The following is a 24306-nucleotide window of genomic DNA, read 5'->3' on the forward strand; positions in this document are numbered from 1 at the left end:
GATAATATAAAATGAGAGAACGTGTTGTTTTTAGTTTCAAACACAATTACTATGTCAAATTGACTTGCTATCCACAAAGAAAAATTTACATTTAAGAAATAGCTGTAGCTGGGAATTCCCTGGTAGTTCAGTGGTTTGAAAAATTCTTAAAAAGCTGTTGCTGAGCCAGAGATGAAACAAAGCCCAGTCTGAGTAAGCAGGTTCTAAGATAACCAGGGTAGTCTAGGAGTCCACTGCTGAGCTTCAATGACTGAGCACTCATGGGAGCCTGTCCAAAGGGATGATACCCCAGATAAGGGGGGCCTCTGTCGTCTGTGGAATCCACAATCCGAATCTGTATAGTTTGGGTTCTCTTAACCTCCAGTCAAGCAGGCTGAGTTTCATTTTCATTTTATGCCTGCAACCACGTCTACCTACACAACTGCAGTGTCACTGCTGACTGGTTGAAGTTATCATTTCTCTACATGAATGATCAGCATTATTACATATTTTGAAAGAAGACAATGTTCCACGCATGGAAATTTTGAATTATTTTGTCAAAATTCAAAGTAGATTCCCCCCCACCCAGCATAAATATAAATACTGGAGTAGGAAATGACGACCCACTGTAGTATGCTTGTCTGGAAAATTCCATGGAAAGAGGAGCCTGGCAGGCTAAAGTTCACGGGGTCACAAAGAGTTGGACCTGTCTGAGCACACACGCACACAACTATAAATACATGCCAGACTGGTGTGGGTCAGCCCCAAATGGGGAAGAGAAAGGACATGGTGAAAAGACTATGTGGAGCAGCCATGAAGTGCTCAGACTCAGGTGCGGGGCCTGCAGGCCCAGGAGAAACTGGCTGCCTGCATGTGCTTCTGGGCCCAGGGGTCTTACACAAAGGCTTCAGGCAGCCATGAGGGATGTCTGGAGGTACAAAATAAAATTGTGTCTTTGTCTGAGTAGAGTAAGGCAAAAGGAGTCTTGGTTATAAATTGGTGTTTTTCTTCTAGTTTCATTCCTACATATCAAGGTTGCCATGTATGGCTTTATCTTTGACTTGGAAGGGCAGCAGTAGTGACCATTAATCATCATTAGCTTTCAATACAAACGTGGGACCATTGTTCCATTTCTCGGGTGGACCCTGGGATGCTGCAGGCAGAAGGGGGGTTATTTTTTAATGTGATAATTTATATGGAAGCCACAAGAAAAATTAACAAGGCAAAGTGAGGAAAGAATAAGCCATATTTAAATGTGGAAACAGATCTAGAAATGCCATGTGAATTTCTTTATGACACTTTTTCATTAGGTGAAAAAAGAGGTGAATTTCACAAAGTACTGTGAACATTTCTTCTAGCATCTTGAAAGTAAGGTAACTTATGTGCTCACTGCTGCCAGAACTGAGGCAGAGACCTATTTCCCAGGCACGTGTGAGGAGCTGCTCCCAGGGAAAATGGCAACTGCACTGAATTGAGTTTCTTAACACAGTTCCTAGGAAGCAAAAAGTTATTTTTTTTTAAAAACATAAAATTTAATTTTGTTGAGTGCTTAACTTATGTGTCTAGAGAACACTGTGATTAGGGCCAAAGGCAGAGCTACTGAAATCCTCCTGTGGGCTTAGCACTGACTGGGCATTTAGATATTCCAGGGCCTGCCTCCGAATAATCAAGTCTGCATTTAATCCTCAGGAAAGAGATGTTATAGAAGATAACCCTCAGGACACAAAACCCAGTCTCAGCAAAAATGATCCAAATTTTGAGTTGCTGGTTAAGCTGGTAAGCCAACTATTCTGGTTTGTTCTTTCTTTTTTCTTGAGAGTTTCTCTTAGGGGGGAAAAAACCCCAAATATAACTGGAGGAGATCCAACCAGTAGCTTTTTCTTTTGAGTAAGTCCTGATCTAAAAAGAAGCTGAGCCAAGGGGATGGACATGAAACATCTTGGTAACAACATCTCTGTGCTACTCCATGCTTTTCTAATAGGACGCTAGAAAGGCATTTTAAAAAATGGTCCGTGGACACGAAGGTTCACAGTTTCTAACTGACCCATCAACTGCTGATTGAGTATAATCAAGCAGTCACAGTTTCTAACCGACTCATCATCAGCTACGGTCTGATTTCAAATGTTGAGGATAATCAATATAACCTTTAGGGCTGTCTTTCAAAGGGTAGTGGGTGGAGAACGTGTGGACCAGCAGAGGCCTGGTCCCATGCTGCCAGTTAACACACAGCACATGCGTGCTGCTTAGACTTTCTACAACACACATCCAGTTTTACTATCATGTTTCAACCTCAGAATCCTGAAAAGCAGACATTAGAACCCGCATTTTGTCGAAGAGGAAGTCAAGTCAGAAAACTTAAAATGATTTCCTTAAGGTCAAGCAACAGGCAGAGAGAAACATTTGAATCCTGCAGAAGGGCGCTCAGCCCTGGGCTCTTTCCCAACTACACAGTAGCTGGGACCCGTCTGCCTACAATGGATTGTCGGGAGCCGGCACACGAGATCCCACCACTGACAAGGTCATGAGGAGAAATCCTGACAGGCAAGGCAGATCAGGTTTTCAGGGATTCCAAAAAGCTGCCCCCAGCGCTCACCTTAAAGATGATATCTGTCTTTCTGATGCTTGCTTCAATAGACTACTCCCTAATTTCTGTGACACAGGCAGAAGGCCTTCCCCGATCTCTTCCCAAATAAGAATCAATTTAGAACTTTAATCTATAAGTTTCCCAGGTGGTGGTATTTTATGAGATTATCCAGGGTGAAAGGAGTGTTTTAATTTAAACTCCTTTGCTGGTATTTTAGTTTGTTTGGCAAATGCATTTATGCCCTTGGTACTAATATGCATGACTGCTCATAATACCCTAATCATAAAACAGCATAAAGAACCTGATCATATAAAGGCCCTAACAGACATAGAGCCTTTTTGAGGGGTGAAGGAGTCCTATTAGAAAACACAAGAAAAATTATTCTAAAAGTGGTTATTGGGTTGACGTTTGCTTGCTGTGTTTTGCTTGCTGTATTTTTACTCTTAATGTGCTAAGGTTGTGCAGTGGAAACCATTGTTAATATAGTTAAAGGTCTAGAAAAATAAGAGCTTAGTCCTAGTGTGGTAACAATGAGATGGTTGTTAATTGTCACCCAGGAGTGCTAGGCAGAGGCTACTTCACCAAAGTCGCAGAGTCAGTGTGGGGTAAACTTCTTAGATAAACTCAACTGACAACTTCTGCAGAACGATTAATTTTTGTGTTAACAAGGTTATACTTCTACTCTGTACTTTTGCCCTATGAGGCTGCTACCTTTCAGTTAAGGTCACCATAGAAGTGGAAAATAGGTTTACATTCACCTGACCTGCATAAAATGTTAATAGGCCCCAAGGCCAGAAGATAATGTACAAGACCCTCATAAACAAAGAAGTATGTAGAAAACACCCTGGTTTCGTGAAGAACAAGCTGATGTAATGTTAAACTATTTTCCCCTAGAAATGTACTAACTTAGGGTATAAAAGCTACAGTAAAAAATAAAGCACTGCCAGACTCTGCCAGACCCTGCCAGACTCTGCTGCACCCCCCGTCTGGTCACTCTCTCTCTCTTTCTCTCCCTCTTTCTCTCTCTCTCCCTTGCAGACTTGGCCCTATCAAGGCTGGTCTCACGTGTCTTTTCTCTCTCTCTCGCCGACGCCGTTCATCCTGAGGGTACCCCCTGGATCCTGCCGAGGCTGGACCCCGGCAGTGGATGGTGCCTACAGTCCGCCTACAGTGGACAGTGTCCCTGTGGACCTCGGCGGCCACGGGCTCACTCAGCCCCACGCCATCCCCAGGAACCACCCAGGAAGAGACGGTTTACAAGGAAACAAATAACGACAGTATCTCCTCTGACCATTGGTGATAATACTGCACAATGGTTTTGTTACCCAAACACAACTCCATATGCCCAACGCACAGTGAGGCCAAACATACCAAGTTATGAGTTCAGAGCAGAGAAAAGTTAATGGCAGGGCCAGGCAAGAGACAGGTGGCTCAGGCCTTAAAAACCCCAAACTCCCTGAAAGCTCTCAGCAAAGCCCTTTTCTAGGCAAGGTGAGGGGGAGTGTGGTTAGTCCTTGCAGACTTCTCCGTGTCAGAGCCTTTGTTCTTGAGGTCAAGTCATGGTCAGGTAATGATGTTCCTATAAATTTCTACCAAACAAACATTATCCTCTCTTCTGACAGGAAAGAGCCAGGTCCCAAGGCACACTTTCACCCTCTGAGTTCTGGTCTTGGCTGAGAGGAGGCCGATCTCAACTGGTGACTCCCTCAGGGCCAGGTCCCCAGACCCTGCCCAGCCGGCATCACTGAGGGAGCCAGGCACCTCAGACTCCTCAGGCCGCCCAAATGGCAGGGACAGGTTCTGGAGACCAAGTCCCAGGCACATGGCCACTGCCATTAGGTCACAGAGGTGGGGATGGGGGAGAAGCTCACCATTGCCTCAAGGCCTGGGGCTCGGCCAGTGGGTGGCCTTGGCAAGAGCTCCAGAGCCCTGCAGAACAGGGCCCCTGCTGGCCCAAGGCTGGGTTAGCTAGAGAGCCCAGGGAAAAAGCTGAGATCCACCTCTTACCTCACTTTCCACCAGAAGACCACCTCTCGGGCTGACGGTTGGTGGAATGCTCCCACCAACGGTAGCTTATTGACAGTTGGTTGTTTGTGGGAGGGGCCACTGTGGCACCAACCAATGACTGAGCAGGAACGCTAACGGTCTCTCCGTGGCCGTTGCCTGGTAACAGGGTGGGGTGGGGGTGGGGCTAATGGTTCACAGCAATGGCCCCGTGCTAAGAGCTATGCTGGGCAGCGCTCTATTACAGTTTCAAGATAACAGTGGAAGTTTGACAACTGAAGCCTTAAATCAAAATAGTTATAAATATTATAAGGATTAATTATAATGATTATTATAAAAACGCCAGTATTTTAAAGATCACTTCATGGCAAATAGATGGGGAAACAATGGAAACAGTGACAGACTTTATTTTAGGGGGCTCCAAAATCACTGCCCATGGTGACTGCAGCCATGAAATTAAAAGACGCTTGCTCCTTGGAAGAAACATTATGACCAACCTAGACAGCATATTAAAAAGCGGAGACATTACTTTTCTAACAAAGGTCCATCTAGTCAAAGCTATGGTTTTTCCAGTAGTCATGTATGGATGTGAGAGTTGGACTATAAAGAAAGCTGAGTGCTGAAGAATGGATGCTTTTGAACTGTGGTGTTGAAGAAGACTCTTGAGAGTCATTTGGATGGCAACATAAAGGATATCAGCCCTGAATATTCATTGGAAGGACTGATGCTGAAGCTGAAACTCCAATACTTTGGCCACCTGATGTGAAGAACTGACTCATTGGAAAAGGCCCTGATGTCGGGAAAGATTGAAGATGGGAGGAGAAGGGGACAACAGAGGATGAGATGGTTGGATGGCATCACCGACTTAATGGACCTGAGTCTGAGTAAGCTCCGGGAGTTGGTGATGGACAGGGAGGCCTGGTGTGCTGCAGTCCTTGGGGTCCCAAAGAGTCAGACACGACTGAGCAACTAAACTGAACTGAAATACACATAAAATATAATATGGACTGTAAGCCAGCTGCCAATGGATATGGATGCAATTTTAAACTCATTGTGCCTGCTCAGTTGCCCAGTCTTGTCTGACTCTTTGCGACCCTATGGACTGTAGCCCACCAGGCTCCTCTGTCCATGGGATTCTCCAGGCAAGAATACTGCAGTGGGTTGCCATTTCCTCCTCCAGCAAATCTTCCTGACCCACGGATCGAACCTGTGTCTCCAATGTCTCCTGCATTGCTGTGGATTCTTTACCGCTGAGCCACCAGGGAATTTAAACTGTCTAAATAGGCTTTATATACAATAGGCATGTGTTTGAAAGATTAAAACTAACCAAGAACAGTGTTTATAGTATTTCAAACAGAATGAATGTTCTGATTCTTCTCTTAAATTATTTTCACATTTTAATTTTAGCTCATGAAATTATGGTTGACATTTTAGGTGCAGATCACATGGCATTAAACATTAGTATTGTCATATTTTATTTGGGGCAGTGTGGGGCAGGGCTGGAGGGGAAAGAGGAAATTGTGTTTTAAGAGTTTTAATTGTTCTAGGTGCAAATACAAGGCCATTAGATTTTTAAAATTTGAATATTGTGATTGTTTTCTAGATTGTAAAAATACTAATTTTACAACTTCAAAAGTATAAATAGAAGGGAAAGAATCCTAATTCCAGTAAGGAAAATTAATTTCTCCAATCATAAACATTGCACTCAATATCAGGGTGTGGGATTTCTTTATATCAGTGCATGGCTTTTCCCTCGGCATTGCTAAAACAGAACTTTGATATATAGAAAGCATAGAACATCGGGAAACCTAACTACCCAGGAGAGACAGTACTTTTTCCTAAACACAGAAAGAAGAGCATGATTTTGGTATTTCATAATACACAGCAGGAATAACTATTGAACTATTTGATAATGAGAGGTCTAGCTCATTTCAGTCACAATAATGAATAAAACGCTACTGGAGAAAAAAAGAGGAAAACAATGCACAACCCAAAGGCTTTCTCACCATCACCTCTGTAAGGGCAGAATTCTGCCTTCGCATCATTGTAGCGCCAACACCTAGCACATGACACTAGATATCTATTTGGATGGATAGATGGATAAAAGTAAATTCTCAATCTGCACCTTCTCAAGATTCAAGAGTCCAAGGCCCATCTCTACTATGGCATCAAGCTGGCCAGTGCAAGGGACAATTTGATGATGGGGACAAGCAGTGGTCAGCAGAGTCCTCCACATTCCCTTATCAAGTTTCCCTTCAGCCCTACGTATTACGAACCAGAAAGACACCCTCAGAGTGGCTGCCTGACTGCTCAATACTTTCATTTCTCTGTCTCCTTTGACCATCAGGCTTTTTGATGATGGAAGCCTGAAATGAGTCATTACACTTTCCTTCTGAGTTCTTAATGCTTTTCCACAGGAGAGAAAACTCCAGCTGGATTCAGCCGAAAAGCGAACGAGAGTCGTCAGGGAACTCTTAAAGAGTGAGAGAAAATATGTGCAGATGCTGGAAATTGTGAGAGATGTTTATGTGAGGCCACTGAGAGCGGCACTGTCATCAAACAGAGCCATTCTGAGTGCTGCAAACATCCAGATCATGTTCTCTGATATTCTGCAAATCTTATGTCTCAACAGGTAAACTCTGAATAGCTATATTTTGAAATATGCATTGTAGTATGGGAGGAGCACACACTTGTTTCAAAAAGTTATACAGAGGCTCAGTCATTCTCTGCCCCTCCTGGGGACACTGCCTGATCCTCTCACAGAGGAGAGACAACTCTAGACAGTGGGCTGCAAACAGCAGTGATGACTCCTGGGGTGTATCCCTGCCTGGACTCAGAGCTATAGTACAAGGGGTGGAGTTCAGTGCCTGGGGATTCTATATTCATCATACTATTTATGCAAAAGACAATGGGAAGGGGAGCTGTTCATAGTCATTAGCGTTTGACTGATCAGTGGGAGAGGAACAGGAGGCTGTAATGGGATTAAGTCACTAGAATACTTTGCTTAGAGAACCAGAGGCTGGGGATTAGTGTAATAACAGTATATGTATATGAAAGGGTTGAGAGAGAAAATTGATCATTTGCACTGAATATAGTAAGACAAACTGAACTTGTGTTTCTCTGCCAGTAACTCTTTAGATAACTTAGAACAAGTTCCTTAGCTTCGGGGACCCCAGATTCTATAAAAGGAACTGGTGTGCTTCCAGTTTTGAAATTCTGTGATGGCTGAAGAATAGCCTTTGATCCAAGGGAAATGGGCTTAGTGGCGGTGATGGCATTCAGCCATTGAAGTGAGTTGAGCACCCTCCTCTGAGGACTGTAAGAAACTGTCCCCAGACAAAGGGGAGAGAGAACACAGGGCAGCCTCTCCAGGCCAGCCTGGGATCCTGACTCAGCCCCCAAGTCAACCTGCTTCCTCCCTTTCCGGCTCTGTGTCAAGGCGAAAAGATCTGACAAAAGCCCCGCCCTATATGACTGAGTACAAATTTATTTTTTATAAGTTATAGGCTGTCACTGGTCAATATTTCACAGCCACGCTTTTCTCATGTTGCAGGCGGTTTCTAGATGACCTGAGAGACAGACTACAGGAATGGGGCCCCGCTCACTGTGTGGGAGAAATATTCATAAAGTTTGGAAGCCAGTTGAACACGTATACCAATTTCTTCAACAATTACCCTGTGGTTCTAAAAACTATTGAGAAGGTAACAGATTGAGGGACCATCCACGCATTTAATTAGATCTTCTGAACTTGCGAGGACTAGAAGGACTAGAATTAGTAGGAAAGACTTCTTTTCTACCCTTGGCTTCCAGATCTCCTCCTCTGGTTTACCTTGAGCTCTTTGAGGATGAGGGCACTGACTTAGTTTTGATCCCTGGCACAATGCTTGACCCAGCAGTGCCTAGGAACTGGCTGTGGGACTGAATAGTCCTCATGCAGATTTCCAGACTCCCACCTGCCCCAGTTACCCTAGGGATTGGTTATAGGAACATAGTTCACAGGCAGAAGCAAAACTGTGAACCCTGCTTTCACACTGCCTCTACAGCCCGTGGGGTGAGTCCAGCTCTCTCATGGAGAAAAGGAATTCGTAATCATGTGTTGGAATAATGACACTCAAGGTGTGAAATCTCACGATAAAATAAGGAATTCCTTTGTCTCGTATTCCCGACCAAGCGCCTTTTAAACAGTTGTCTTTGTTGTGACAGTGTGTATGTAGTCTGAGCAGGACTACACAGCTCTCTTCTGTGCCCCTTGCTGCTCTCATTGGGATCTCCTCTGATGACCATAAGATACCTCTTTTCCCTCCTCGGTTTGCATCAAAAGGGCAGCAGGAGGGGCACCTTGGGACGTGGTGGTACCCTCTGCCCTGTCCCTGTCCACTGTGGCCCTGCCCACCTGTCTGCCCTGAGGCCCTGAAGTGAAGGCCTGGGGCTGGGAGGTCTCTGAACACTTCCTGACCTCAGACATCTCCCTTTGTCGTCTTCTTCCTGCTCCACCCCGGGGAGTTTAAGCTCTGCTGCGCAACTCGATTATGTGAAAGTTGCATGAATAAAGCAGTGACATAGAACTGACCTTTAGGACAAGAATTGGAGCAAAGCATCAGATGTTATCATAGCAGATTGGTGCCAGCAATTTTATAGTTATGGATAATAATGTCTCTATTTCACTAGCATGGGGGGTGCATATAAGTAAGTACTCAGTAAATGTTAGCTATTAATATTACTGAAATCAGTGACTATTTGATTTCTAGAAATTAGAATTACTGGCATCTGAGAAAAATGAGGTGACTTCCTGGGGGCTGTAATGGTGATGAGTAATGCATTTTAAAACAGATTTTAAGTACAAAGGAGCACCTTCTTCATGTTATTGTGGAAAACATGCTTAACAGCAGAATCACACACCAATCCCTACACTTAACACTTACTGTGTGGCAGGCACTCTGTGGACAGGATTTCCGCCCCCTCCCCAGCCCCTCACCAAAAGAGTTAGCTATGACATCCATAAGAAGACTGAGGCTCAGAGGAGTTAAGTAAGCTTGACAAAGTCACACAGAATTAGATAAAATTAAATTAGAATTCTAATCCAGGCCTACCTGCATGCAAAGTTCATTTTTATTTTTCTATATTGATTAAGCTCAATGACTAGGGTTAATTTATGGTATAATTAATACATTATACTTAGGATATCAGGAAGCACCTATAGTATTAATAGTACTGTGATTTGGTGTAGATGTTGCCCTTTTGCTTTAAGCGCTTCATAGATGATGCTTGTCTGGTGGAACAGAAACAATACTTCACAACTGTCTTACAGAATTTTGACAATATAACTCTCACCTTAGTGCAGAGAAATGATACCAGCATTCCGAGCTTTCCTGAAGAGGCACGATAAGACCATTGTTACCAAAATGCTGAGGTAAGCTCTGAGGGAGAGCACAGCTAGGGCACGCCAAGGCCTGGAGTTCTGTGGCCTCAAAAAGAGACCAGAGCTCCCTTCTCTCTGCGCCTCCTACAGTCTTCCAGAGCTGCTTTTGTACCCATCCCGAAGGTTTGAAGAATATCTTCATCTTCTCTATGCTCTGAGGCTTCACACTCCTGCAGAACATATTGACCGTGGAAACTTGACCATTGCAATTGACCAAATAAAAAATTACAAAGGCTACATAGATCAGGTTGGTTGCTGGTAAGAGTCTGTGTTCTTTAAAAATGTTATAATGCTTTTGTGGTACTCTGACTCAAAGGTTCTGAAATCCCTTAGCCTCTTGGGGTTCTCTTCAAACTTTTTCATTCTTTTAATGCTAAATCATTGTATTCAGTGATATTGAGCACTGAGGGCCTTTTTTTAAACCAAATGATGTTTTCAGATATCTCTATAAGTACACTTATACAGATTAAAAAAAAGAGCAAACCTCTTTGTTTCTGAAAGTACTTCTTAATGTATTAGTCAACTTTCCTGCCTAAGAAAGTACAGCAATCACAACTATTCTCTGCAAGATTTGATCATCTTGGAGTATAGGACTACCATTCTGAACATGTCACTGTGATGGGCACACAGCCCAGGAGTCTGGGCTGAATGGAAACAATAACACAGTACACCTAGAAAAAAACTTTTTGGACAGTCTTGCCACTTGCCTCTTTGTTTTAAAACACTGGGTACAGGAAATTGAGAGTCTTATGATAGTTTATGAAAATACCACAACATTATCAAGTGCCATAACATATTTTAATCTATTTTTATGTATAAAAATATCACAATTTCAGTTTGCCTAAAATCACTTTCTTTTCTAGATGAAGCGGAACATCAATATGAAAGATCACCTGTTAGACATACAGAGACTCATCTGGGGGTGCCCTGTACGTATTCTAATGCACTTGCTGCATCTCACGCTCAAAAAGGAGACAGGGATTCTGATGCAGCTAACATCTGTTGAGTGTGTGCCAGGTGCTGCCAAGCTCTCATATTCCACATCCTTGTTATCTGCAAGGATGCTAGATGAGAAGAGGCACAGGTGGGCTGGACCCCATCCCATGATTTCTCTTAGTCTTAGCACCTTGCTTGGTACTACAGAGCTCATGACCTGCTTTGAGGAGTGGGGCCATGTCTTTATTGTTTTCTATCTCCCTGCACATAATATCTGGTGCAGGATTCTGCCCACTGAGGACATCTGTAAAAATCCTAGACGTCCTCTGTTAGTTATCTGTTACCTACGGAATATCGTCTGACTCATTCTGCTTTCCTTCCCACTGCCTTGCCTACCACCTTATGACCAAACCACACAGACACACTCACAGTTCTCTAGTGATGTCAGCCTCTCCCGACAACATTTGTGTTTGGCTCATGCTCTTCCCTCTAAGAAATTGCTTCTTTTTTCTGCTCCACTGGATAAACTCCTATTCATACTTTAAAGATCCAGTTCAAGCATCATCTGCCTTGAAAAGTTTCCCCCGACATCTCCAGGTGTGAGTTGCCCCTTCCTCAGTATTCTCAGCACCCTGCACCTCCCCGTCACACTTTCTTACCGTCCTTTATCCACAAGATTGGGAGCTCCATCAGGTATGAACTAGTGTCTTCTAGTGTTCAGCATATAGCAGGAGTTTAATATGTGAATTATATTGAATTAAAGTATCAATCGATTGTGGTTTTATTTGGCTAAATTGAGGAAGCAAAATGCAGTTGTTTTGGCCTAGTTTAGATCTGCACATTTTGAAAGGGAAAGAGTAATGGGATTGATTGGGTTACAGAAAATCCAAAAATCTTGGGGCTCACAAAGTCCACAGAACTTTATCTCTGGATCACTATATGCCCCAAGTGATCATCTCCATGGCTAGATCAGTAAAAGAGCCTGATATCTTAATTTGTAACATTTCACTCACTTCCTTTTCTTGATAGATCCCTTCTGACTCACCCACATCCCCACTTTATTTTTGGTAGTAGGAAAGCATTTATAATAAAAAAATAATTTCAATAGTTTTAAAAATTAGACAACTTCCTCAAGTATAGTTTTAAAAACAATGCTTTTTTTCATAATTGAACTTAGTTATACTCAACACTTAGATCTTTTGGGATATGATTACTCAGTAGTAAGACTTATTTTATAAAATATATATATATATTTCTAATTCTTTTTATTTATTTCATAGACTCTATCAGAAGCAAACAGATATCTGATTAGGGTTCAAGATGTGGCCCAACTTCACTGCTGTGATGAGGACATAAGTTTCTATTTAAGGTAAATATTCAGCTATCCTATGGCTATGAGTGTTTCTTACTTATCTTGTACCCAGAATCCAGCACAATGTCTGTCATATTGTAAATATACAATAAATCCTTGTGTTGATCTGAAAAGTTACACACGCACCCCTCTGAGACACGTGAGGTGTTTATCACCTTACTCACATTCCAGGCAGCTACTTCGTAGAATGTAAGAAACTAAACTGTCATTGCCTGGGCCACTAACTCGAGACATGGGATTTCCGGTTTGGTCACTTTCCTACTGAGAGGAGAGCTGATGTGAGATATCACATGGATGACCTGCTCAACTCTAAGAAAGAGAAGACCAGTTAGTTACTGAGGTCAGCACTCGAAAGGTCTCCCCGTAGGACCACCATTGTATTGAGGTCTCCCATGTCTAGTTTGCACAGTGCTCACAGTAGTGTAAAAACTATTGTGATGCGAAGGTGCTAACATTTCCTTTTCTTCTTTACAACAAGGATGGGCAAACTTTTCTGTAAAAGGTCAGATGGTAGTATTCTAGATCTTTCTTACCAAGTGATATCTGTGGCAACTACCTAACTTGGCCATTGTAGCACAAAAGCAGCTACATAAATACAATACATAATGATTAATATGATCTTCATAAACAATACAGTATATAAGTCAGCAAATGTAGCTGTGTTTCAATAAAACTTTATTTACAAAAAGCAAGGAGTGGGGCCATTGTTTTTAAATTCTTGCTTTAGAGAACTGTTTGCCAATCTATGTTTTCAGTATTAATGGCAAAGATGGTAGCTCCACAAAGAGCAACCAAATGCAGAGAAATTAATTCCAATAAAAGAAATGAAAATCAGATTGCCTGTTATTTCAATGAACATTTCACCGAATGTTCCCCAAAGGCCCAGGACAGGATTTGGGTTGGAGGAGAGGTTAGAATAAACCAGTCCCTTCACCTTGATGTAACCAGTCCCTTAAATGGAAATCAATCACACAACTGTGTCACTTTTCTCCCTGTCCCAGTGCTTTTGTTTTCTCGTTTTGTTGTTTTTGGTCAGAAACAATAGAAATGAGCTACAAGAAGAGAAGGAAGCTAGATATCAAGTCAACAATTCTAAACACATCCGTGTATTAGGACACATGCTAGGGATTATTCCAGTTTTTTATTATTAGAATTAATTTTACCTTCATGTGCTCATTCTCAGACACGCTTCCTTTATCTTTCTTTATCTAAGTCCATGTTTCTAACTGACAGAATTTGCTCTGGGGAGAGTCATTTTAGAGCTAGGAAACCTGGAGGCATTTGTCTCTCTGTAGATATAACCCACATAGTTTTGGATTAAGCCTTTATGTACCTTGGAACTTTGACATTTTCATGTGTGACTTTAAACTTGCTGATTTTTTAAACATTTATGTTTACTTTTGTTCTTCTAATGGGGTGTCACCAAGGGCAAAAGTGGAGCCTCTAAGACTGGTGAATAGAGGCATGGCTTTAGATCACCAAACAGAGCCATCCACTGCTCAGACCCTGAGTCCTCTTGAGGACATACATTACTAAACTACAGAGTATGTATATTGTTAACTTTACTTTTAGCTTACCCAAAGGGACCTATAGTCATTGACCAGGAAACTGGGCACTGGGGGAAGAGAAATACCCAGATTCCTCAGGGATACAGGACTCTGGCTCTGAATTGACTTTTATCCTGGCAACTGCCAAAAGCCACTATGATCCACTAGTCAGAATGTGGATGATGAAGACAAGGTGATAAACAGTTTGACTCAGGTCAGCTCGCAGAGGCTTCCCTCATGACTCAGACAGTAAAGAATCTGCTTGCAATGCTGGAGACCCAGATTTGATCCCTGGGTTGGGAAGATCCCCTGGAGAATGGAATGGCTACCCACTCCAGTATTCCTGCCTGGAAAATCCCATGGACAGAGGAGCCTGGCAGGCCACAGTCCATGGCGTTGCAGAGTCGGACACGACTGAGTGACTAACACTTAGCTCACAGAACCAATGACGTCCTGTTATCTGTTCATGCCAAAGTTTATGCTCTGAAAATTACTTTTAAAGTTTTATGTATTTATGGAAGTTGGGTACTTTGTTTTTTGGTCTGGCTAATGTATTAATAGTGATTAAATAATGACAAAACACTTCTAGAATGGTGTTAAGAATTTAAGCTATGTTTGGCAGAGTCATTGAGTCTATTTGTGAAAAAGCAAAGAAATCCTGTCCAGGTTCAAGGAAAACACTCTACCCGTGGAGTTGGTTCTTCTGAATCTGAGCAGCAGCAGTTTTCTGAAACTTGAGTAGGATCCAGAGTTTCCATTTCAGTTGTTCCATTATGTCAATGTGAAAGGCAAAATTATTTGCTTTTACATATGTGGAAGAATAAAGGTTTTTTTAAAAGGGTTCTGGTGTTTTTTGTCTTTGGATGAGTTGAAACTCTTGGTGAGTATAAATGGCTTTTGGAAAGCTTTTTCCGAGGTAAAATTCATTTATATGTATTTTAAATAGCACTTTCATAATCAGATTAAAATAATAAAAACCTCTTTGTGCATTTATCTTTCTCTGCTCACATCCTCAGGTTACAAGTGGCCTCAACTCCAAGTTCAATAAATGTGCCTGCTCCTTCCCTCCTCTGGGCCATCCACCCACCCAGTCCAAGTGGGTCACGCAATTAGAATTCTCCCTTCATTTAACTTACTTTCAATGCTATCCCTTCCAAAGTGAAAAACCAAACATCTGTTTACCAAAGCAAACACCCTTTTCAAAGCTACATCTTCAAAGCACCCTGGTAGGCACATTCCCGGGCCATTCAGATAGAAAGGCAAAGTTTTATTACAGCTTTTAAATATTTTTCTCAAATGACATGATTCTCATCAGTAATAAGAGTAAAAATATTGCCAAAGGAGGGTCACAAACATGGGTGGAATTCTTTTGCCTAACGTGGCCATTCAGCACATACAGCTCACCACATACCGATCTACATGCACCCCCTTTCTTGCTTCCCCTTTCCCTCATCCCTACTTCTCTTTGCTCCCTTATTCTCAGAATAACCTATCAACTTAATCTGGAACATTATTTCTTGCAAACTACCAGTAAATATGAAGCATCCCACTCCCTCCAGCCTAAATCATAACCACAGATATGGGAAGGAAATGTTTGAAAAAGGAAGGTGGCTCCAGTGGTTGGATGACCACTGCATTTCTCTCTCTCCACACACCTAACATGACCTGTACCCCCAACACTCTCCCAGGAGCTGAACCTGAAGCAAAGCACTCCTTAAAAATGTTTAAACCACTCCCTCTCCCAGTCTAGTCTTTTGCCCACAACATGGGCACAGCTGTAATAAATACATGACTTAAGTGCCTCAATACTCTCAAGTGTGGTTGGCGAACCAGCATCACCAGGGAGCTGTTAGAAACACAGAATCTCAGGCTAGTCTGCTGCTGCCGCTGTGTCACTTCAGTCGTGTCCAACTCTGTGCGACCCCAGAGACGGCAGCCCACCTGGCTCCCCCGTCCCTGGGATTCTCCAGGCAAGAACACTGGAATGGGTTGCCATTTCCTTCTCCAATGCATGAAAGTGAAAAGTGAAAGTGAAGTCGCTCAGTCGTGTCCGACTCTTCACGACCCCATGGACTGCAGCCCACCAGGCTCCTCCGTCCATGGGATTTTCCAGGCAAGAGTACTGGAGTGGGGTGCCATTGCCTTCTCCGCGGGCTAGTTTAGCTCTACTGAATTTTCATTTTAACAAAAATCTCTGGGTAATTCAGAGGCACAGTAAAGTTTGTACAAGTCAGAGCCATTATGATACAGAGTGGATTCTAAATGTGAATTATAGTAGCTTTTATGTCAGTCTTTGGTAAAAATATATATACCATTTGGTCAATCAATCTTACCCTTGGAAACCCTATCTGCCAGAAATATCAGTGCATGTAAGGAGTCTGTTTATATGTAAGGAACTAGTTTTTTCAAATATTGCTCACAGTGGCAATAAAGAAAAAACAAAGGAAACGAGGGAGGGAAGAAGGAAGAGAGACCTGAGCCTGCAAACAAAGAAATGCCCACTCAGTGAGGGAAGAGTTCGAACAACGATGGTCCGTCCATGCTATTACTTGGTCATTAAAAAGAACTTGAAGTGACTTCTATTGCTGGGAAAAGCAAGAAAAGGGCCTGGAATAATACTCAAAACCACCGACCTGTCAATAGATGCACACATAGGTACATATGTGAGTGACTACTTGAATGGATTAAAAGAAAAAGTGGAAAGATTATGTACTGTTTGGTAACTTGGGTAACACAAGTGGAGGCAGGCGTGAGCCAAACAAAAAGGGAAACAAGAGTGCTACAGTAAAACCAGACAGTGCATGCTGTGACGGTGCCACTCCTGTGCAACTCTCTCTGCTTCTAACTCAGCAGCGTAAAAATCAAACAGACGACGAAGATAAGAGATAAGAGAATTCCCCTCAAGAAACCAGTCAACTGAGTTGCTTGCTTAGAGTAACTTCCTGAGGGCTTCCTGAGGCTTCTAAGAGAAAAACACTTTTGGGGGCTATCCTCCACCCAAGTAACGCGCTTGCTGCACTTGGCCACCCCCGGTGCTGGACAGAGATTGGGGGCTTGGGGTGAGGCTCTCCCAAGTTCCTCCCTAGTACATCATTTGATGCTTGGTTGAGTACTCCCATGAGATAACCCACACCAGAGCACAGTGAAATCCTGCTCAACACCGTGATCTGGCTCCATCAGCAGAAAACCACAGACGATACTAGGTGGAGGTGGGGGACCAAAAAATGCCTACCATTGACCATGGTAGCAACCTCAGTAGAATTGAAGAGCTACTTAAATCCAACCTTTCATCAATTTCTCTCCAACTGATACTAGAAAATTCTCTATTTCCCTACTTAGTAAATGCTTTTTTCCCCCTGCTTTCTACTTGAGACACCGTACACCTTACTGATTCTTGTGCTTCTCTCGAACCCAACTTGTTACCCTTAAAGATGAAACCAAACTAAATGAAAACATTCTCCACAGACTGTCTAAGTACATCAAACACAAAATACCAACACAGCTTTAACCTGACTTGTAATACTGGGAAAATTCAGTGTTCATTTTTTTCTGCATCGATTGGATACTGTCCAATGGATAAGCTCAAATCATTCCACCAGGAACCCTGAGGCCTACCCACATGACTGGACTGAGAGACAGAGGGACTATTCACACCAGGAGAAAAATATACAGAGAACTTCAAACAGTCAGTCCAAAGGTCTGAGGGAAAAACCCTGATGATGAGCTTATCAACATAAAGATGGTGAAGTGTGTTAACAAAACACATATGTATGCATATGTAAAACTAAACTGCTCTTTCTCTTTTTTAAACCAGGCTCTATGAACATACCTGTGATCTCAGTCTTTTCCTCTTCAATGATGCACTGCTCGTTTCTAGTCGGGGTACATCTCATACTCCATTTGAAAGGACCTCAAAATCAACCTACCAATTCATTGCATCAGTGGCACTTCATAGGTTAATCATAGAAGACATACCAGATTCCAAATGTATGTATTCTCTTCCTCCTAAGAGATAACACCTTTAAGAAGCTGTATTATATAAAACTCATTAGCTATTAAAGTAGAAAAGCAGGAAGAGAACTGGAATTTGCATTTGCAAATAATTTCCCAAGTATTTTCAGGATCTCATTAATGTAAACTTTCCTCTACCTTTGAAATAGCAAAAGAAAGGAATGCTGGCATTGTCAGACACAAACCCTACACATTAGGAAAACAGCTTTCCAAAGTCACAAAGGGAGACATAATCCTGTATCATTGCCAGGGAAGCTGGAGTCCTTAACCACTACCTTCTATTGCTTGTAGATGTTACAATTTTTATCTATTACTTTTCCATTATACTAGGACTAAGTGATTACTGCAGATTTGACTGTTCTCTTTTTCTGTAAATTTGCATTTACAAGTTCTCTAAAGGATGCATTTGCAAATAATGTTTAGTAACAAACATTTAACTCATAATAATCTCAGAAGAAATAATCGTTGTTACAAAAAGAAATCCTACTTAAACCTACTGTACCTTTTAGTTTTTGTCTTACACTCTACTTTCCAATCTTAAAAAGATCTGTATCTCTTTTCCTATATTTCTGTTAGGCCAGGCAATCTGAATATAACACCTTTTGTTCCAATATTTTTCACTGCATGTGAAGGTAGGACTTACGGGTAAAGCTAGAACCAAGATCTGAGAAGGAACTAATCTAAAAAGAGCTGCTTTCCATTAGCTTTGGCTTCATTTAAAATCTGAGCATGAGAAAAACTGAACACTAAATGTGGGAATAAATATTTTCACCTATTGAGAAATAAATATTTTCAAACTCAGGTAAGAAGGGTTAGTTATCCATAATGTGCATGACATGTCTCCTTCCGTCTCCCCTTCATCAGCTGTGCTCTATGTCAGAACATTATAACGTAAGCTAAAAGTGGGCATTCAGCTAAGTCGTCGCTGGCTTCATTCTGTCCTGCTGCTCATACCAGGGTGGCCAAGGTCCAGCTCTCAGCATCTGTTATCTACAATAACTCTTGTAAAGACCTTTACTGGTTCCAGTTCCTTCTGAAATTAAAGACTATCATATCATCTATTACTTTAAAAATAATTGCTAATTATAACTAAATAATTATAAAGACAAGTTTATTTTAGACTATATTTGAATTTTTCAGTAATTTAGGAAGTTACATTCTAAACTGGATGTGTTTGAAACTTTAATTTTCAAAAAGTCTTCAAGATGACTTGATCAACTCTTGAATTTTAAAACATTTTTTCCTTTTGACTGTTACCTACAAAAATTAATTTATGTACATTAATTTATGTACTTTCAATATTTTTACAGTTATCAAGAATGCATTTATTCTTCAAGGTCCAAAACATGAATGGATCTGTGCAACAGAAGTTGAAGATGATAAATTTCTATGGTTGTCTGTACTCCAAAATGCCATCAAAAGTAGTATGGAAAAGTGAGTCTGGACTTCAGACAACAGGGGTGCCAATCTGCCCTGACAAAGACAACATGTTGTTTTCTGTTCCAGAAGATCCAGTAAGAAGCAGAATAATGGTTCATCATGGATGATCCATGGATGAACTAGGGGGGACTCATAAAATTCCTCCTAACTTTTAAACTTTATCATCTATGCTCAATTAGGTGAAATGGATAAGAAAAATTTTAATGTAAAAATTTGAACCACTTCTTTTGATAGCTGTTTTTTATGGACAGTATTATTTAATCTGACTGACAAAACCTAAGGCTGAATAAGGATATTGAGTATTTAAAGATTTGTTTTCTGATCTAATGAAAAATAAAAGTCATAATGAAAAGTATTTCTTAAATGATCAGTCTAGAGAAATGTCTTAATCTGTTGGTGACTTACCAATTATCAACCTCTTTTAACATTTCCATGAAATAGTTATGGATTTTAAAAATATGTATAAGAAATCTAAATAGTACTTTACTAAAAAACTGGTCACATATATCCATAATATGAATGTATTCCTACAGAGAGCATTAAAAACATACCACTATAAAGCACTAAAATTTTCTGTAATTCTTAAGTGTTCTTTTCTTGCAAAATTAAATTCTTAGACCTTCCAAATAAAATGGTTTAAAAATTTGTTACGCTGCTAAATCAGAAGGCTGTTTGGTAGAGGGTGAGGGGGTACTTTCTAAAAAACAAAAACAAAACTTGCCTGTAATGGAATTTAGCTGAGTAAAAACTGAAGAAATTAAGACAATTCTATTTAAAACAGAATTAAAAAAATAGGTATTGAGTAGTTTTCTGGGCCCTTAAAGCTTTCATTTAATTATTTAATAAACTGAAGCTATAAACTGGTTAGCCACTTTGAAACTTTAGCTGATATATGCTAAATATGTAATATTTTTACTCAGTTAATGATAGATAATATTGTATTAATCTTGGAAGCTTTTGGCTGTCAGTTCCTCTTTGCTTCAAATTCTCCTTTAAGGAAATGAAATCTACTAGTACAGTCTAGCATTGGGAAGTAGGCTATTTTAAACATTTTCTTTTTTCTACAACAAAAATACAAATTCCTTCTAATTCTTAAAAATTTAAATTCTTGTTTAAAAATGTACAAAAGTTAAAATGTTGTTTTTAATTAGTGTAAAATCACACTTCTGATTATGATAAAACCATGCAGCTTAACATCTATGTCAGACAGAATAAAACATTAAAGGAATGTCTGCTGTTAGTCAGCAATAAATGTAAATTCACAAATGTGATCAAAATGGAAATATCATATAATAGAAAACAAATCCTGAGACACTACATGATCCTGAATAGGACAAACTTTAGAAACTCTTTGTTAATAGGAAAAGTCTCTCTCTATAGCAAAAGAATGGAGTAGAAATGGCAACCCACTCTACCATTCTTGCCTGGAGAGTCTCATGGACAGAGGGGCCTGACAAGCTACAGTCCATGGGGTTGCAAATAGTTGGACATGACTTAGGGACTAAACAACAAAAACATGGCAAAAGAATGAGTAACAAGAGAGCTAAAGATAACTAGGAATCTTAAGGAATTTTCATTTATTATAATAGTGAATAATTAAGATCCTCAGAAGTTCTAAAACATGTTACTTGAAAACACTTCTAGAGACTGATGAGCATAAGCTTATAATTGCGAGTTTAGTGCATAAATCATGCAAAAAGTGACATCTGCAACTGGACAGTACTTCTGTGGCTTGCAGCATCAACACTTTCCCTTTGCTTCTAGCAGACAATTTAAAAATGCCTATCTTCAGTTATTTCCTAATTTTATAGGACTGCTGAGGAATTAAAATCTCACACACAACAAAGTTTAAGTCACAGGTGATACTGATCAAATTTTCATCAGGAAAACATAAAATCTAACCCCTAAGCTGATATGAAAAAGCCTGTAAGTGCCATGAGACTCTTGAAGGATGTTGGTTACAGCAGAGCTTATGGTTAAAGTATGCCTTATCTGATACAGTTCTTTCAAATTAAAAATCAAATGGGAAACACATTTTAAAGATTTTTGGATTCTTTAAGTATTAAGCCTAAAGACAAATTGACAGTTTATTTAATTTTGTCTTCTTTTGAAAATATTTCTGAGTTTGTGCTTAAGGTGTTAAATGAGAAACCCATTCTGTAAATCCAAGCAGTGTGAGGTTTTGGCCACATAAGTATAATGCACCAAAGTTATGGGATAACAACGGGGGAGGGGGGCTGTGCCAACAAACACAATACACCCTCCAGAAAAAGTCATCCTGACCCTTTTATTGTTGAAATTAAAAAATAAAAGATACTTAAATACAATGGTGAACATATAGGGCAAAACAGAATCATAAAATTTAATGTTGAATTAAGCAGTGAGCTGAATGTCTGGGTCTCCAAATTGGCTTTGAACCCAAAACCGCTTAAAAACAGGTATGTTCACAGTTAACGGCAACTGGCTTAAAGGTGAGAGAATGGTCGAAGCTGTTCCAGTTGAACTTCCAGGGAAATTCTCTCCTCAAGAACATCCTGAAAAAGATGCAAAGACAAGTTATGTTTCAACATATACAAAAATGCAGGCACATCTAACAGCAGCACTGCATGAAGGGACAGCTGTTCCTTTTAGAAATGTAAGTTTCTTTTTAGGTGCGTACATTAAAACACAATCTTAATTAAAATCTTTTTCTCTCATTACTTTAAATCAGGGTAATCAAATGTTTTTTCCTTCATTATTAGAAAACCCAGTATTTGCAGATGATGGTTATTAATGCATGAATTTTGCACAAAGCCCACCCCTTGCAGTAACTGCAGATGAGCTGGTTAACAAAGATTTTTTCCCCTGGTGATTACCTCTGGTCATAACAACTCCTGCACCTCATTTTGAGCTTCAGTTTCACAATGAATTAATGTATTTTATAATCAGAATTTCTAATGACTGTCGATTTGAGACAGTCTTTTCAGACAGTCAGCAACTTAAGCAGCCATATCCTTTTTTTCTTTTTCTCTATCACACTGACAGTATCATGTTTTAACCAGAATGACCTCCTCCTATTTGGTACCATACTTTCTCAGAGGATAATGAGAAAAGTGATTTTTAGAAACAGCTTCTATACGCATGTTTCTATGGTTTTTCATAGTTCTTCAGAAAAACATGCATTAACAAAACTTTCACCTAAAGGTAGCTACCAGAAAGCTTGTCATTTAGTTTTACATTCTTCCTTTACAATGGACCAAATTCACAAGTCATAGAACAGCTATGAGTATCTTCTTTGATCAAAGAGTTACACAAGAATACTATTCCTTTAACATACATTTATCAAATGCCCCACATGTGTGGAGTTTTGAGGACAGAGACAAGATGGTTATAAACCTATCCAGGACAGTCTCAGATTATCTCTGATGTCCTGGCCTACATATTAACACATCCCTTTCTCTCTTTTCTCTTAAAAGTACTTTGGTTTGAACAATGTATTACATGGTCACTGTAAACAGGAATGATTATGACTTAGCCTCAGTGAGTTCAGGTTAGTAGGACAGACACACATATGTGCCATAGATATGGACAATGTGATAAATGCTAGAAAAGGAATATGAACAGAATATTACGGGACTCAACTGACTCTGTATTCATTTTACATTTCCATGGACTCCTTCCTCATCTTTATGGTTTACGACCTTGCTACTCAAAGTGGAGTCAACTGTCCAGGAGCATCTCCTTCACCTGAAAGTTTATTAAAAACTGCAGAACTCTCAGGCCCTTCTCCATACCGGACATGAGTCACAATTTTCATTTTACCATGGACCTTTCCTACGTGTATACAATTACGGTTTGAGAACCACTGGTTTCTAAGACGTGAATGCCTAATAATGTTGATGAATCATACATGATTCTGCTTGTTAGTTTTTATGTACAGGGATTAAAAAAAATCATGGTGAGTAGTAAGCAAGAAAACAAACTCATCCTCTCAAGTACAGATGACAGAAGCACACACTGGCCCTGAGCACCATTTCTATTTAAGGTTTGTCTTTTCTGTTTTAGAGATGATCTAAATTGCCCCCATCCCTCTTCTTCAGATCTGTCATTTTCATAGAATCTGAGTTGTTTTGATAAAAGGATAAGTTAACAATACTCGAATCATTGTAGAATTAGTGTGTAGAGAGCCACATATATGATCCTGGAGGTAGCTGAGGTCACAACATTTCTACTCTTGGGTTTCATTATGAAAGTTAACGAACATTTTCAGTTCAGTTCAGTAGCCCAGTCACATCCGCCTCTTTGCGACCCCATGGACTGCAGCACACCAGGCCTCCCTGTCAACTGCCAACTACTGGAGTTTACTCAAACTCATGTCCATTGAGTCGGTGATGCCAACCAACCATCTGGTCCTCTGTCATCCCCTTCTCCTCCTGCCTTCAATCTTTCCAGCATCAGGGTCTTTTCAAATGAGTCAGTTCTTCGCATCAGATGGCCAAAGTATTGGAGTTTCAGCTTCAGCATCAGTCCTTCCAATGAATATTCAGGACTGAACATTTTAGGAATATGCTTTACATACATACAGGATAAGGCAATCATACAAGAAATTAGCACAGGGAATTCTTTTTAATATTAAAAGATTCAAAGGCATATAAAACATTTTAGATCCACACTTCTCCTGCTACTCGGAAAAGTTTCACACTAGCATAAGAACTGCTGGATCACCTCCAAGTCTTAGTTCAACACTAACAGGCTCTGACTCCACGGAACTTTCCAAATAAAGATTCAGAAACTACATTACCTTTAACTGTTGCTGCAATTCACTATTCAATCTGGCCAAAACTGTGTTGGTTTCCTTATTGCGTCTAATTGATGCCTGAATAGCTTTCTTATCTTTCCCAACAGACCTGAGAAGATAAAGAGAGCAAAAAACTTGACCTTCATTCTTATTATTAAATTCATTCCATTCTTCCCTGTGATCCATGGCCAATCCCAGAAAGCCAAGGGAGCACCTTTGCCCTGCTAGCGTATCTCA

General features: G+C 40.5%; 2 protein-coding genes across 6 annotated transcripts in view; one reads left to right on the forward strand and one right to left on the reverse strand.

Moving 5' to 3' along the window:
• Positions 1–19894, forward strand: part of ECT2L (epithelial cell transforming 2 like) — a 75599-nt gene extending 55705 nt beyond the window's left edge. The window contains exons 14-22 of the mRNA XM_043457274.1: positions 1669–1755; positions 6985–7199; positions 8121–8268; positions 9904–9977; positions 10077–10233; positions 10850–10915; positions 12203–12291; positions 17656–17828; positions 19163–19894. Coding sequence (XP_043313209.1) covers positions 1669–1755; positions 6985–7199; positions 8121–8268; positions 9904–9977; positions 10077–10233; positions 10850–10915; positions 12203–12291; positions 17656–17828; positions 19163–19290 — 1137 coding nt within the window. The 3' untranslated portion in view covers positions 19291–19894. The remainder of the gene's footprint in view (positions 1–1668; positions 1756–6984; positions 7200–8120; positions 8269–9903; positions 9978–10076; positions 10234–10849; positions 10916–12202; positions 12292–17655; positions 17829–19162) is intronic.
• A 1660-nt stretch (positions 19895–21554) lies between these two features.
• Positions 21555–24306, reverse strand: part of REPS1 (RALBP1 associated Eps domain containing 1) — an 87976-nt gene continuing 85224 nt past the window's right edge. For all 5 annotated transcript variants that reach the window (XM_043457001.1, XM_043457000.1, XM_043457003.1 and 2 more), the window contains 2 exons: positions 24073–24178; positions 21555–21826 (listed from right to left, as the gene is read on the reverse strand). In XM_043457001.1, coding sequence (XP_043312936.1) covers positions 21758–21826; positions 24073–24178 — 175 coding nt within the window. In that variant the 3' untranslated portion in view covers positions 21555–21757. The remainder of the gene's footprint in view (positions 21827–24072; positions 24179–24306) is intronic.

The sequence above is a fragment of the Cervus canadensis genome, chromosome 33, assembly GCF_019320065.1.
Source record: "Cervus canadensis isolate Bull #8, Minnesota chromosome 33, ASM1932006v1, whole genome shotgun sequence".
In the NCBI taxonomy this organism is placed as follows: domain Eukaryota; kingdom Metazoa; phylum Chordata; class Mammalia; order Artiodactyla; family Cervidae; genus Cervus; species Cervus canadensis.